This window comes from Hyperolius riggenbachi, chromosome 7, assembly GCF_040937935.1.
Source record: "Hyperolius riggenbachi isolate aHypRig1 chromosome 7, aHypRig1.pri, whole genome shotgun sequence".
Classification (NCBI taxonomy): domain Eukaryota; kingdom Metazoa; phylum Chordata; class Amphibia; order Anura; family Hyperoliidae; genus Hyperolius; species Hyperolius riggenbachi.
The window spans coordinates 225920475-225936091 of NC_090652.1; the positions used below are offsets into that span (position 1 = coordinate 225920475).

Below are 15617 nucleotides of genomic sequence, written 5' to 3' on the forward strand. Positions count from 1 at the left end.
TAATCCCATCTATTACCATGAAAGATAGGTTAAGCAGCCAGTGCCTGGCCACTGAGAGACACTGGGCAAAGCTAACAGCTCATTTGGCTCTTTGCGGGATTGTTTTTGCCCTGGATAAAATCAAACTACAAGACACATCTGCACAGAACAGCAAAAACTGCTGCTACAAGCAAACTAATCCACCTTCTCAGCAACACTTGTGATCACTACTGAAAACACATATCATTCATTAGTAAAATACCAGCGTTATCAATGTGAGAAATTTGTAATTACCCCTTCACTTCCCAGCTGCTTACCATTTCCGTGTCCTTAGCTCCTGTGCGGTCTAAGATTTGTGACAAAATTTGTTCACGATCCTTCAGCACTTTCATTTTTTCTTTAATGAAATATTTTGGAATTGGAATCTCCAAATTTTCCTTCAGGTAAATAAAAACAGAGAATCTAATTAACAGTGACAATTCAACTCTGGCATCCTCTGTGCCAAAGCATTCATTTTTATTTATTGTTATACAGTACTATCATGACACACAACAAAATACAGTATTTGGTAGGTTCTTACTAATTGAACGATTAAATACTAAAACTGTGAAGATTAAAAAGGGCAGAATATACACCGAAGCAGCTATATGGTACAACATTACTACACAGAGCTGTCAATTATACTTCATACAATGTATTCCTGCTTTAAAATTGATTCCTTTGTAAAAATAATCGATTAAAACTCACATGATACAATTGGACTCCTCACTTTAAATAACTTTACTCATGATTTCTCACTCCTTATCTGTTTAGCAAATGTAAGAAAGAGCCAATCGCACTCTTCTGGCACTCCACCCTTAGTCAGAAGAAAGGGGGTGAGGTGTGCAGGGCTTGTCTCCGGATACCACAGAGAATAGTAGTAGTAGATCAAATGGAAGTCCGCACCACCTCCTTAGGATAAATCTTGTTTTATTAGTATCAAAAACACATTAAAAAGAACCAATAGGCAAGACAGTCCGCTGTTTCGGGCTCCTGCCCTTCTTCATGTTGCCAGGTTCTGAATACATGTTCCAACACATCACATATATATACACCAGAGTAACCAATCAGTTTCAGTACTCCAAAAAGGAGGACCTGATGGAGAACTGCTCATTTAAATACAAAACCACTCCTCCCCATGTATCTCTATGGGGCACCAGTATCCTTTACTAATACATTAAGCATATAAGCTACAGATTTCAATTTTGCTCCATATAGGATAAATATATCTGCAGGCAATACCCCCATGTGTCGTAGGGTTCTCCTGGCTATAGATCGCATTTACCTCATTCAAACAGTGTATCGCTGGTTTGTAAACAAACAAACCCCCGTAGTCACAGTCCAATCAAAACGCTATATGCGTCCGCATCATGGTCTGGGATACGCCTATATCACGTGGCCACTCTTGCCGACCAATCAGAAGAGATAAGCGTCATATGACGCGGCCAAACGTACGCATAGCTAAACGTGCCGACCAATAGGGTCATACATAACACGTCAGCCCCATAATGTTAGTGGCCATGCGAACGCGCAAAAACGCCTGTCAAATGCCGAACAAAAGTCCGCAACATTAATGCGGCCATGCGAACGCGCCAAAACGCCAATCAAATGTTAAATAAGGGCACAGATAAGCGTCATATGACGCATATGATGCGGCCAAACGTACGCATAGTTAAACGTGCCGACCCATCGGATCATACATAACACGTCAGCCCCATAATGTTAGTGGCCATGCGAACGCGCAAAAACGCCTGTCAAATGCCGAACAAAAGTCTGCAACGTTAATGGGGCCATGCGAACGCGCCAAAACGCCGATCAAATGTTAAATAAGGGCACAGATAAGCGTCATATGACGCATATGATGCGGCCAAACGTACGCATAGTTAAACGTGCCGACCCATCGGATCATACATAACACGTCAGCCCCATAGTGTTAGTGGCCATGCGAATGCGCAAAAACGCCTATCAAATGCCGAACAAAAGTACGCAATGTTAATGCGGCCATGCGAACGCACCAAAATGCCGATCAAATGTTAAATAAAGGCACAAAAACGCACCCCAGACAAGACATCGCTATGTCAAAGGGGAGAGTAAGTGTCAAAAGCAAAAACACGTATATTTCAAACTGGACATAATCCAAGATAGCAAATGCGATAATATATAACCAGAAGAACACACATTACTCTATAAATCTATATTGATTGTTATACTCTAAAATTTAAAATTAATATAACAAAGACCCCTAAGTGAACTCCTAAACAAATATATATACAACAAGAGCAAACCAATTACCAATCAAGGCGTAAGTCATAGTCCCTATTTAATCCAGAATTAATCGTATCCAATTCCCTAATCCACCTGGATTCCATTTTCAGAAGTTTGGACAGCCTATCACCTCCTTTTTTATCTGAGGGGACACTACCAATGATACATACTTTGAGTTGACTTACATTATGTCTAAAAGAAGTGAAATGTTCTGACACAGCTTGATCCCTATTATGATTACGTATGGCAGATTTGTGCGATGCCAGTCTGTCTTTAAGTCTTTGGGTCGTTTGGCCCACATAACATTTGCCACAAGGGCATTTAAGTAAATAGACTACCCAACTGGAATCGCACGAATATCTGCCATGTATCTTATATTTCTTTCCACTGGTAGGATGTGAAATAGTGTCCCCCCGAATGAGGCTATTGCATATGTGGCAATTGAGACATGGAAAAGTGCCACAGCGTCCCCTATAAGTGGCTTGATTAGCAATATCTGAGTGTACAAGTTTGCTGCGAAGGGAAGGAGGTCTTTTATAACAAAACATAGGTTTTGATTTAAAGAAAGTAGAGAAATCTACCAAGAGGGGTGAATATCTAGTTAAACATAATCTGACTTCAGAAGAGAGGAAGGCATGAGAGGTTTGGAGGCCAACCCTGAGATCATCATACGTCCAGCAGACAAGGGGGGAGCAGTGGTCATTATGGACAGGGATTATTATATTAAAGAAATTACTGATCAACTATCTGATCACAATGTATATAGGAAATTAGATGGTAATCCGATTTTGTCAATTATGGAGAAGGTTGAGAAGTTGGTGAATGGAGCCCTGAATAATGGCCTCATTGGTGATGATGTTTCTCACTTTCTCATTAATCGGCATCCATCTACTCCATTGTTGTATACATTACCCAAGATCCATAAGAATCCACTGCTCCCCCCCCCCCCCCGGTCGTCCAATAGTGGCAGCCACTGATTCCATTTTTTCCCCTATGGCGAGATTTTTAGATCGTATTCTCCAGCCTTATGTTAGCTGTTTACCGTCCTACGTTAGAGACACAGATTATTTTTTAGGTGAGATTGGTAAATTAAATGATGTCGGTGATGACTGGCTGCTTGTTACGCTTGATGTTGAGAGCCTCTACACCTCCATCCCTCATGATGGAGGTGTGGAGGCGATCGAACATTACCTTTTTGCATATTCTGATTATGATGGTGCCCAGAGATCATTCTTGGTAAATATGTTGAATATCATCCTAAGGGAGAAATATTTTCTGTTTAATGACAATTTCTATTTACAATGCAGGGGTACAGCCATGGGGTCGAGTGTGGCCCCAGTATATGCTAATCTTTACATGGGCCTCTATGAAGAGGCCCTAGTGTATACCTCTCCATTATTTTCTCGACATGCACGGTGTTGGTTTCGCTACATCGATGATGTCTTTTGTTTGTGGGCGGGGCCACACTCGACCCTTTTGGATTTTATTGACTCACTGCATGAGAAATGTCATGAGATTAAATTGACTGCCAGTTTTGATCTTGAGGGCATCGCGTACTTGGATACTAAGATATACAAGAAAGATGGTAAATTGCTTGCTGACTTGTACAGGAAGCAAACAGACCGTAATGCTATTCTGCATTTTAGCAGCTTTCATCCCAGACATATGGTTAGTAACATCCCAGGAGGACAGTTTCAAAGAATAAATAGAATTATCAGTGAGAAAGACAATCAGGATACAAGACTTGCTGAGATGGTGGGAAGGTTTAGACAGAGGGGCTACCCTGATAAAATACTTAATGAACAACTACAGAAACAACATATGACCAATAAAAAGTCTAAGAATTCTAAAAATTCCAAAGTGGATAGAGTTATGCTGGTATCCACTTATAATACCGTTAGCCATCAGGTTGAAAAATGTGTTAAACGCAATTGGAACATTTTAGGTGACTCATTGCCATATATACCTGAATTTAAACGGCCACCTATGTTTTGTTATAAAAGACCTCCTTCCCTTCGCAGCAAACTTGTACACTCAGATATTGCTAATCAAGCCACTTATAGGGGACGCTGTGGCACTTTTCCATGTCTCAATTGCCACATATGCAATAGCCTCATTCGGGGGGACACTATTTCACATCCTACCAGTGGAAAGAAATATAAGATACATGGCAGATATTCGTGCGATTCCAGTTGGGTAGTCTATTTACTTAAATGCCCTTGTGGCAAATGTTATGTGGGCCAAACGACCCAAAGACTTAAAGACAGACTGGCATCACACAAATCTGCCATACGTAATCATAATAGGGATCAAGCTGTGTCAGAACATTTCACTTCTTTTAGACATAATGTAAGTCAACTCAAAGTATGTATCATTGGTAGTGTCCCCTCAGATAAAAAAAGGAGGTGATAGGCTGTCCAAACTTCTGAAAATGGAATCCAGGTGGATTAGGGAATTGGATACGATTAATTCTGGATTAAATAGGGACTATGACTTACGCATTGATTGGTAATTGGTTTGCTCTTGTTGTATATATATTTGTTTAGGAGTTCACTTAGGGGTCTTTGTTATATTAATTTTAAATTTTAGAGTATAACAATCAATATCGATTTATAGAGTAATGTGTGTTCTTCTGGTTATATATTATCGCATTTGCTATCTTGGAATATGTCCAGTTTGAAATATACGTGTTTTTGCTTTTGACACTTACTCTCCCCTTTGACATAGCGATGTCTTGTCTGGGGTGCGTTTTTGTGCCTTTATTTAACATTTGATCGGCATTTTGGTGCGTTCGCATGGCCGCATTAACATTGCGTACTTTTGTTCGGCATTTGATAGGCGTTTTTGCGCATTCGCATGGCCACTAACACTATGGGGCTGACGTGTTATGTATGATCCGATGGGTCGGCACGTTTAACTATGCGTACGTTTGGCCGCATCATATGCGTCATATGACGCTTATCTGTGCCCTTATTTAACATTTGATCGGCGTTTTGGCGCGTTCGCATGGCCGCATTAACGTTGCGGACTTTTGTTCGGCATTTGACAGGCGTTTTTGCGCGTTCGCATGGCCACTAACATTATGGGGCTGACGTGTTATGTATGACCCTATTGGTCGGCACGTTTAGCTATGCGTACGTTTGGCCGCGTCATATGACGCTTATCTCTTCTGATTGGTCGGCAAGAGTGGCCACGTGATATAGGCGTATCCCAGACCATGATGCGGACGCATATAGCGTTTTGATTGGACTGTGACTACGGGGGTTTGTTTGTTTACAAACCAGCGATACACTGTTTGAATGAGGTAAATGCGATCTATAGCCAGGAGAACCCTACGACACATGGGGGTATTGCCTGCAGATATATTTATCCTATATGGAGCAAAATTGAAATCTGTAGCTTATATGCTTAATGTATTAGTAAAGGATACTGGTGCCCCATAGAGATACATGGGGATGAGTGGTTTTGTATTTAAATGAGCAGTTCCCCATCAGGTCCTCCTTTTTGGAATACTGAAACTGATTGGTTACTCTGGTGTATATATATGTGATGTGTTGGAACATGTATTCAGAACCTGGCAACATGAAGAAGGGCAGGAGCCCGAAACAGCGGACTGTCTTGCCTATTGGTTCTTTTTAATGTGTTTTTGATACTAATAAAACAAGATTTATCCTAAGGAGGTGGTGCGGACTTCCATTTGATCTACTACTCCTTATCTGTTTAGGTCATGAATTATCTCTCCTTATTTGTTTATCTCATACATTAGCTTATGACTATGGTAGGTATTAGGTTGTGAGCTCCTCTGAGAGACAGTTAAATGAAAAGACTATATACTCTGTACTGCGCTGTGGAAGATGTCAGCTTAGTTAACAACCTCTAACACCATTTAGATGGTCTGTTTGAATTAAGGCATCTTAATGACATGTATTTATGCTTGAAAAAAATATCTGTTTTCCCTTTTGATGTTGCATGTATATAGCTGTCTGTACCACCAGCCTGCAAACTTACAGGATATAAGCCCGACGAAGGCTGCAAGGCCGAAAGCTTGCTTATTTTTATTCATTTTTAGTTAGCCAATAAATGGTATCATCCTTGTGATCCAGGTGGACAGGAGAAAGCAGAGGAATGCTAGCAGGGGATTCCCGTGGAATCATGTGAGCTTTAATTGTCTAATTTTACGGAGGAATAAATTATGAGTTTATTATTTTGCAATTTTTATAATTTTGCATGCATGCCCGGAGAGTACTGACCACCTGCAGAGGAGAGTAACCCCAGTGAGACCAGACGGGCGCAGGATTTACCATACATGCATATGACCACTTGGTATGGACACGGGATTCGGGGAGTGGGTTTTGTGAATGCTTATAGAGATGTTAGATGCGTGTTGCTGCTTGGAAGACGACAACAACATAGTTAGTAGGTTACTTATCTAGTTTTCTGTCTTTCCAGATGTGTCCTGTTACGAATGCGCTTAATGTTAGTGGCAACTTAACTGTAATAAAGAAAACTACAAAAGGTAGCTTTTGTTTTCTATAAATGATCCACTTTTCTTGCAATGAGCAGTAATAAGTAGCAATCATAACAATATTTATAAATATGCATCTTATAGTTATGCTACATGGCTCTCCAATGACCACAAACAGTTTGAATTTTATACCAATTCCTCCATTTACAATTACATACTTACTACTGTAAATTATACAATGCTATAATAAAATAAGGATGCTCTACTGGTCCATTACTGTAATGTTAAAATGCTTCAGGGACGCGGTGCTGTACTGGAGCTGTTGAAAACATTAACAGGCAAACTGCAGACATTGCTGGCTGAAGATAATTTCTCCAGCTCAGTCTGGAAAACTCTCAGCTTTCTTCTTCTTTATTATTCCTTTGTGTGTTTTCAAATACCTATTAATTCCCACACTCTACTTTGCCTGGTTCACATTTCCAGAAGCACAACTTGAAAAAACACACCGTCTCTAACCAGACGTATTCCTAATGCTGTGTGCACTGCTCTGTATAAAAATGATAACATTCTAAAGATCATGTGTTAATTCTAATCATGGCATGCAATGCCTGCTGTGAGTATGTATGTGGTCAGTCTGCACTGGGCATAGATGTTCCTGTCTGCTCTATAAGATATGCAACAGCCGAATAACCTTTAGGACCCTTTTACACTGGGGCGGTGTGGTAAATTTACTGCACTGCACCCTAATGTAAGTCTATGGGGTAGTTCATACTACCCACGTTGTGGTACACTGCGCCGGATGTGCCCTATCTAACACGAGCGCATACCTATGTTGCCGTGCGGCTCCTGCAGTTACCTGTGGCGAACTGCGTCGGACCGCATTTCATGTAAGTCTATGGCAATGTGTGTTTATTTAACCTCCCTGGCATTCAATTTGCCCAGGATTTCTGTGGAAAAAGTGATAAAATTCATTTTTATAACTTTTTTTTTCCTGTAACTTGCCAAAATGTGTCAAGCAAGGGTCTAGTATACGGTGCAGGAGAGTATTGATGTGTATGCACGTTTATACTGTTCACAGCATGTTTTTTATGGATGGATAATCTGTCAGTACCGCTAGGGAGTTTAAAAACCCGCAGCAGTTTTTTTGCATCGCACATGCACAGAAGCATATTTTAGCAACACACTTCCACGCACGCCATCAATGTGGTAATCCCATACTACCACATACTACCCATATTACCACATACTAACGCGATATTCCCTGAAGGCCTGTTTTTGGCAGTGCAGTACGGCCCCCAGGCCGCACCGCTAACGACAATCTGCAGTCTGAAGCCGGCCTTAAAGGATACCACAACTGAAAAAATGAAAGGTGCTGTGGCTAGGGTGGGAAAATTAGATACTTACTGCCTCTCTTGTTCCCCGCCGTCAGCCGCCGGTCTTCTCCAATAGATACCGGTGTCCGGGCGACTCTCCTGACCTCTAACCTGGACATTCTGCACCGCGCATGTGCAGTATGTCCTTTCTTCACCGCTTCTGCCGGCACATAATTTCGGCATAAGCAAGTTCACTCCCCTGGCTCCACCTTCATTGCATCATAGTGTCCTGCGCTCCACAGAAATTATGCGGTGAAGAACGGACATACTCCGGGTTAGAGGTCAGGAGAGTCGCCCATACACCGGCATCTATTGGAAAAGACCAACAGCTGACAGCGAGGAACAAGAGAGGCGGTAAGTATCTAATTTTCCCTCCCTAGCCACCCCACCTTTCATTTTTTCGGTTGTGGTATCCTTTAACTACCTGAAGACCGTGTCACGCCAATGAGCCTGACCGCAGCGGCAGCCCCAAGTCCTGGGGCCGGCTACTGCAGGAGATTGCGTGCACGCTGCGTGCACATCTCCTGCTTGGTAGACGGAGCTCTGCTCCGCCTTCAGTCTCCCAGCGGTAGTCGCAGCTTGGAGAATGTTAGGCGGCGAAACCGACGTCTAATTGGCGTGTACAGCGCTGTAGTGGAGACAGCCGTGTGACACGGTTGTCCTCTACTGAGTCTCGGCGGTAATCGGCTGTCATAGGCTGAAGCCTACGACAGCTGATCACGACTATTGGCTGACGGGGGAGGGAGGGGGGAGAATATGTAAATCTAAAAAAAACCTGGAAAATATAATTAAAAAAAAACAAATAAATAGAAACAAACAAACATTCGGGGGGCGATCTGACCCCACCAACAGAGAGCTCCGTTGGTGGGGAGGAAAGGAGGGGGGAATCACTTGTGTGCTGTGCTGTGCGGCCCTACAGCTTGGCCTTAAAGCTGCAGTGGCCTATTAACAGAAAAATGGCTTGGTCTTTAGGGGGGGTTTAACACTGTGGTCCTCAAGTGATTAAAGAAAAACATTTCTTTGTTACAGCTGATACAAATCCTGCAATAAATCTGCAGTGTACAGTACAAGTCTGTGAAGTTGTTTTTAAGTCACACTCCAGACATATACACATAAAGCAGTTCTACAGGCTGGTGAACATTGTGTGACTCTGTAGTATTAAGGTGGCCACGCACCATACAATTTTGATATATATTTTCAATTCAAGAATTAAAATAACATTTCTGATTGATTATAACATTTGAAAACTCTGGCCAATGTGCCATACATGAGTTAAATTTTTTCCCCAATTATGAAAAAAAATGATTGAAAACTTTGAGAAAATTGCTTTAATTGAATTGCATTAAGAAATTGACGACCTACCCCACACCATTCAGTTTTCATAAAATTGATCCGAAAAATCAGACACACCTGATCATCTTATATTGGAAAAAAAAACAGTGAATTTGATTAGATTTCTCAAACAAATTTTTAAAAAAGCTTTTGATTTTTCTGTACCACTAATCATTTTTATTGAATTGCTGTAAAATTGGATCATTTGATTGTATAGTGTGTGGTCACCTTTAAGGTGGGCATACATGGTACAATTTTTTCATACAATCTTACCATTTCTATGTAGTATAAGGGTAAATTAAGTGAATATACTGTAAGGATAATTTAGGCCGTTCCCTTATATTACATAGAAATGGTAAGATTGGATGAAAAAAATTGTACCATGTATGGCCACCATAAGGGTTGTTTTACTACATGCAATTTTGGAGTGTTTTCTAATAGCATGCAAAACGCAAGGACATCATCAAAATAATGAAAATCACAGGAACCCTTTTAGGCCTCTTGCACACTGCAAGCAATTCAGATTCAGATTCCGCTTTTTAATCAGTTTTTACCTCCGATTCAGATTCAGATTTGCAGTGTGCAAGGAGCAAACTGCAAATCTGAATCTGAATCGGAAGTAAAAACAGATTAAAAAGCGGAATCTGAATCTGAATTGCTTGCAGTGTGCAAGAGGCCTTATACTGGTGCAATGCATTTGTGATGCGCTTTTGCCTAATTTCAAAAGTCCTGTATGCTGCATTTTTTCTCCTTGTGTTCCTAGCATCCAGTGAAAATCGTAAAAATTGCATTGAAAGAAAAAAAGAAACATTCTAAACACTGTCAATAGAATGGTTAAACAGGATAAACATTTGTAATGTATATATAGTATATATTTTAAATAATTAAATAAACTGGAGCAGTTGTACATGCTCAGTAATCTGCTGTCACACGCATTCCACTGAATGAATCTGACAGATACACTGTATTTTCGAACAAAAAAACATTTTTTTCAGTCAGTCAAGTCAGTGGCCCATATGCAATTCACTTTTTCTCCTGGGTTTTCTCCTGCGGGATATTTTCACAACTTGTCATAAAATGCCATTTAAGCCACCAGCAAGCAAGAAAATATTCAAAATAAATTTGATAGTACTTTTTCCCCGATTTTTGGGTACTTTTTCAATTGTGAAATGCCGAAAATTTAGTTTAAAGAGAATATGAAAATGATCCCCTTGGAGATAACTCAGGTGAAAAAATGAATTGCATATGGGCCCGTATGTCTTTTGGTCCAAATAATACAATTTCAACCAACGCCAGCTGTCCACCCACATCGCTATCACCACTGTGGCCGCCCTACCGTCTCCTGTGACAATCACCTGACTCAGCCCTCAGGTCACGCAAGCCTCTCCCAGTGACAGTGATGAGGATGGCCACAACACAGGGGAAGTCTCTGTGTATTAGGAGAGTGAACCTGGACGGAAGAATGTAGAGAGTCTGCCAAGGAGCCGGGTATGGTGGGAGGATGAGGAGGTGGGTCACCAGTAGAATTCCCTGACAGCTTCCTGACCCCCGGATCACCCGTTTTCTGTACCAAAGAGCATACCCCTTCTGTGACACGCCACACACCCCTAAGGTGAGAGAGAGGCGCCTGGTGTCACTTCCAATGTGTGTCTATACATTGCCTGATCTCCCCGTACTGACATCCCGCCATGTCCAGCGTAGCTTCTCCAGATTAGTGTAGGTCAGTGATGTCTAACCTTGGCACTCCAGCTGTGGTGGAAATACAAGTCCCATGAGACATTGCAATACTCTGACAACTCTAAGCATAACTCGGGGAGGAAGAGGCATGATGGGTTTTTGTATTTTTTTCACAGCCGGAGTGCCAAGGTTAGCCATCACTGGTGTAGGTGGTTTGTTACTGTAGCTGGCAGGCAGTGGGGATTAGTGTAGCTGGGGAGTAGTGGAGGTTACTTCAGCTGGGGGTTAGTGGGTATTGGTGTAGCTGGGGAGTAATGGGGGTTACTTTTGCTGGGGGTCAGTGGGGATAAGTGTAGGTGGGATGTAGTAGATATTATCTGAGGGCAGTGGAGATTAGAGTAGTTAGCTGTAGCGCACAGACAGAAGTGCTGCTGTGAACTTCCAGGGGGTTCAGTGCTGGATCGGTGGAGGCAAGGGGGGCAGGGAAACACTCTAGAGGCTTCCCTCTACTGTGGTAATTATTTGACTTTTTCCCCGTGGATCTCACAGGTTTGTTTTAACAGCTCCAATAAGGGAAAGAAATTTTTCTATTTCTTTTACTTATTGCATCCTGATGTTCTACTAATATCTTAGGAGACTTATTCCTTCACATGGCATAGAGCAGCCTACCTATTATGTGACACCCGCTGGTCATGGCAGATGCCGCACACAAACTCTTTTATAACTGGAAAGTTGATTGCTCTCATTCTTTGGCTCTTCATCTGAAACTACTAGTACATTTGGCTGGAGTTCTACTTTCAAGACGTTTGGATGAATACATAACAGGCTAGATAGATTTTTTTTTTTTTAGATTTCTCTGGAATTCTGCATTAATGGGGCTAAGGTCATGAACTGCTGTCTGTCTAGTAATGTCATATTAAATCATAGCCATTTTAGAAAGATGGATGACTTTTCTGTAAACTAAGAAGGAAAAACACCACTAAATGCCGTAATTATTCTGAGCTGGGATTTGTTGAATTAACCTTTTAGAACAACAAAATAACAATAAAGCATAAACATAGGTTCATCACTGCCAACCACGGCCATCAATACAGCTCGGGTACGAGGTATACAAACCGTAAACCTATCTGGAATATTGTTAGTGTCTGTATGGTTACCATTTAGTGCAACCTACATTTTTTGAAGTATCAGTCATTCTCTACACTGGAAATACACTTATATTTATGCTTTCAGATATCTGGATTAGTGAACGGCAGCAATAAAATAACCAGATGTATGGCTATAAAAGATCTAGTTTCAGTTTCAAAGCTGTAAAGAGATATGTCTGGCCCACTCTGACCTTAGTTTGCCCTCAAACACGGAATGATACTAGTGTTGTTTCTCCTTACTACTTACAGGTCCCATTTTCAGGTCTTGCAGAATATCATCGAAATACTGGAATTCGGAGATCTCCAACTCCACCAGCTCCTCCTTCAGTTCCAGAATCCGTCCCATGACACCATCCAGAACCAGCAGGATCACTCTTCTCTTCTGTGGATGCGTTATTTGATCATGTGCTAGCTCTAGGTTGCGGAAGATCTGCAGGTATCTCACATACAACGTTCCAAGCTGTTGGGCAGCTACCATGCGATCCTTCTCAGGTTTTGGGGGGACATCTGGCACCTCCTGCTGTAAAAGGAGGCTGAGATTGTTCTGGGCTTCCACCCATATTTTGTTGTAGAATCTGCAAAATAGAAAATGATGTTTGCTTCAACGCTCAATAACAAAACACTAACAAAATAACAAAAAGAAAAATAGGCAGTTGACATTTCACTTTCTATCACCGAAAAATAAAACAAAGATTAAAATATTTGTTTCTGCTGTCAGATATCCAATAAATAAATGAATTGGCAAGTTGAAGCTCATCTCCAGGCCAAATGCTTATTTTTGTTTTGGGCAAAAATCTACTTGCAGTAAATATTTTAAAACACTGATGCAATGATATGAATAAAGCAAATCAATTTTACTGTTTTATGAAATTTTACATCTAAATATGGGACGTAATTCAGGCATTAAATTTTACTGGAAGCTATATAAACTAAGTAATGTACATAAGTGATATACAGTATGCGTTTGTGTGCACAGCGGGAGTTAAAATGTGATAACGCATGATCCATGAACACTGCCTGCACACTTAAATTTTACTGATACCAAGAGGTGCAAATCACAGAATGGTCAAGGGTAAGGCCAAGGGAAAGAAACAAGGTAGGCAATAGTATGAAAAAAGGGCGAGCAAGGGTTAATGTGAGGAAAGGAAGTATAATCCCAAATTCCTGATCGGTTGATTATCATACTAAAAATAACATTCAGTAGATAAAAAGAGGGACAGGTGTATAGGTAGGACAGAAAGCAATCACCTAATGGTGCTTTTACCCATACACCTTAACGAGCCCTTCACTGACAGAATCATGACCTCACCTCGCTACCCCTGTGCCTCTCACTTCATTTCTCAGCTTAATTAATGGCTCCCCCTTAATGTGGCCCGGTTCACATTAGCGGTGGCCATCCGGAATCGCCGTGCCGGAGCCGGACCGCTTGCAGAACGGACGGAACGGACGCACGGCATAGCAATGAAAGCCTATGCGTCCGTTCACATGCGTCCGTTCTGCCGGACCGGCGTCCGTTCCAACATGCGCTATTTTTTGGTCCGGCTCCTCCGGCAGCCGTATCCGGGGCGGAGCCGGACTGCACCATCCGGCCAATACAAAGCTATGAGAACCGGAGAGCGCACAACACACTGGCTAAAAATCCGGATGTTCTACCCCACTTCCTATGCGTACTGAAGCGGCGATTTTGGATGGGGACACATGGGCAAGCATTTTGGAGTGGAGCAGCAGTGATTTTAAACGTGCTGGAGATGTTGGCAGTATGTCGGAGGTGGAGGTGAGTGCTAAACAGCGGAGGGCCTGATTCCACAGGTCCACCTTCTGCTGACCTCCCAGACCCCAACATTTTTATTCCTTTTCTACTATCTTTTGCCAAACGGATCCGGATCGCATCCTGATGAACACCTGATGCAAACTGACCGGATCCGGATCAGAACCGTACGGTTCCGATCCGGATCCGGTCCGGATCCGGTCAGGTCATCCGGTCCGTTTGGCAGAGAACCGCAAGTGTGAACCGGCCCTTAATGTACTTTGCACTTAAATAATGTGATATTTTTGTAATGTTGGCGAAACCATGGCCCATATGCAATTACATTTTTCTCCTAAATTTCTCCTAGTTTATATTTTCACACCTTATCAATAAAAAGCCTTTTAAGCCACCAGCAAGAAATAAGATACTCATAAAAATGTTGGCATCACCTTTTCACCTACATTTTGGTACTTTTTCAATTGCAGTTCTGAAACGTTATTTTAACAGAAGATGATGTCCTAGGACAGTGTTTCTCAAACCTGTCCTCATGACTTCCCAATAGTGCATGTTTTGCAGGCAACCTCACCCATGCACAGGTGGGTAATTAGTGTCTCAGCTAGGTGGATTCCATGTGCACAGGTGTGGTTACCTGCAAAGCATGCACTGTTGGGGAGTCACGAGGACAGGTTTGAGAAACACTGTCTTAGGAGAAAACGTAGGAAAGAAAGAGAATTGAATAAGGGCCTTTATGAGCTGTATAGAACTGAATGTTCCTGGAAGCCTGCAACTATAAGGCTACGTTTCCACTGTAGCGTGAAATTTTCACTTCCAAAAAATCTTATAAGATTTTTCTGATTGGTGAAAATTCGCTTTTATTTGTACACATTTTCTGCAAATGTTCTCACATGACAGTTCGCATTAGTCAAATATAACATAATCTGTCTAGTAACAGCTTAGTCATGACTGCTGACAACTTCCTGTAACCATAGATTTAAAGCAAATTTCCGCACAAATAAAGCAAAAATTCACATTGCTATGCGTTGCCTATGCAAAGCATTGTACGCGAATCCTACGCGATGTCCGAAAAATGGTTGGACAGGTCAGGGATAAAGTTATTGAGAAATTTAAAGCAGGCTTAGGCTACAAAAAGATTTCCAAAGCCTTGAACATCTCACGGAGCACTGTTCAAGCGATCATTCAGAATTGGAAGGAGTATGGCACAACTGTAAACCTACCAAGACAAGGCCGTCCACCTAAACTCACAGGCCGAACAAGGAGAGCGCTGATCAGAAATGCAGTCAAGAGGCCCATGGTGACTCTGGATGAGCTGCAGAGATCTACAGCTCAAGTGGCGGAATCTGTCCATAGGACAACTATTAGTCGTGCACTGCACAAAGTTGGCCTTTATGCAAGAGTGTCCAGAAGAAAGCCATTGTCAACAAAAAAGCATAAGAAGTCCTGTTTGCAGTTTGCCACAAGCCATGTGGGGGACACAGCAAACATGTGGAAGAAGGTGTTCTGGTCAGATGAGACCAAAATTGAACTTTGTGGCCGAAATGCAAAACGCTATGTGTGGTGGAAAACTAACACTG

General features: G+C 41.8%; 1 protein-coding gene across 2 annotated transcripts in view; it reads right to left on the reverse strand.

The window, feature by feature from the left end:
* Nucleotides 1–15617, reverse strand: part of IQCA1 (IQ motif containing with AAA domain 1) — a 249948-nt gene that overhangs the window by 203136 nt on the left and 31195 nt on the right. For both annotated transcript variants that reach the window (XM_068245328.1, XM_068245329.1), the window contains exons 2-3: nucleotides 12526–12853; nucleotides 297–416 (exon numbers count right to left, since the gene is read on the reverse strand). In XM_068245328.1, coding sequence (XP_068101429.1) covers nucleotides 297–416; nucleotides 12526–12853 — 448 coding nt within the window. The remainder of the gene's footprint in view (nucleotides 1–296; nucleotides 417–12525; nucleotides 12854–15617) is intronic.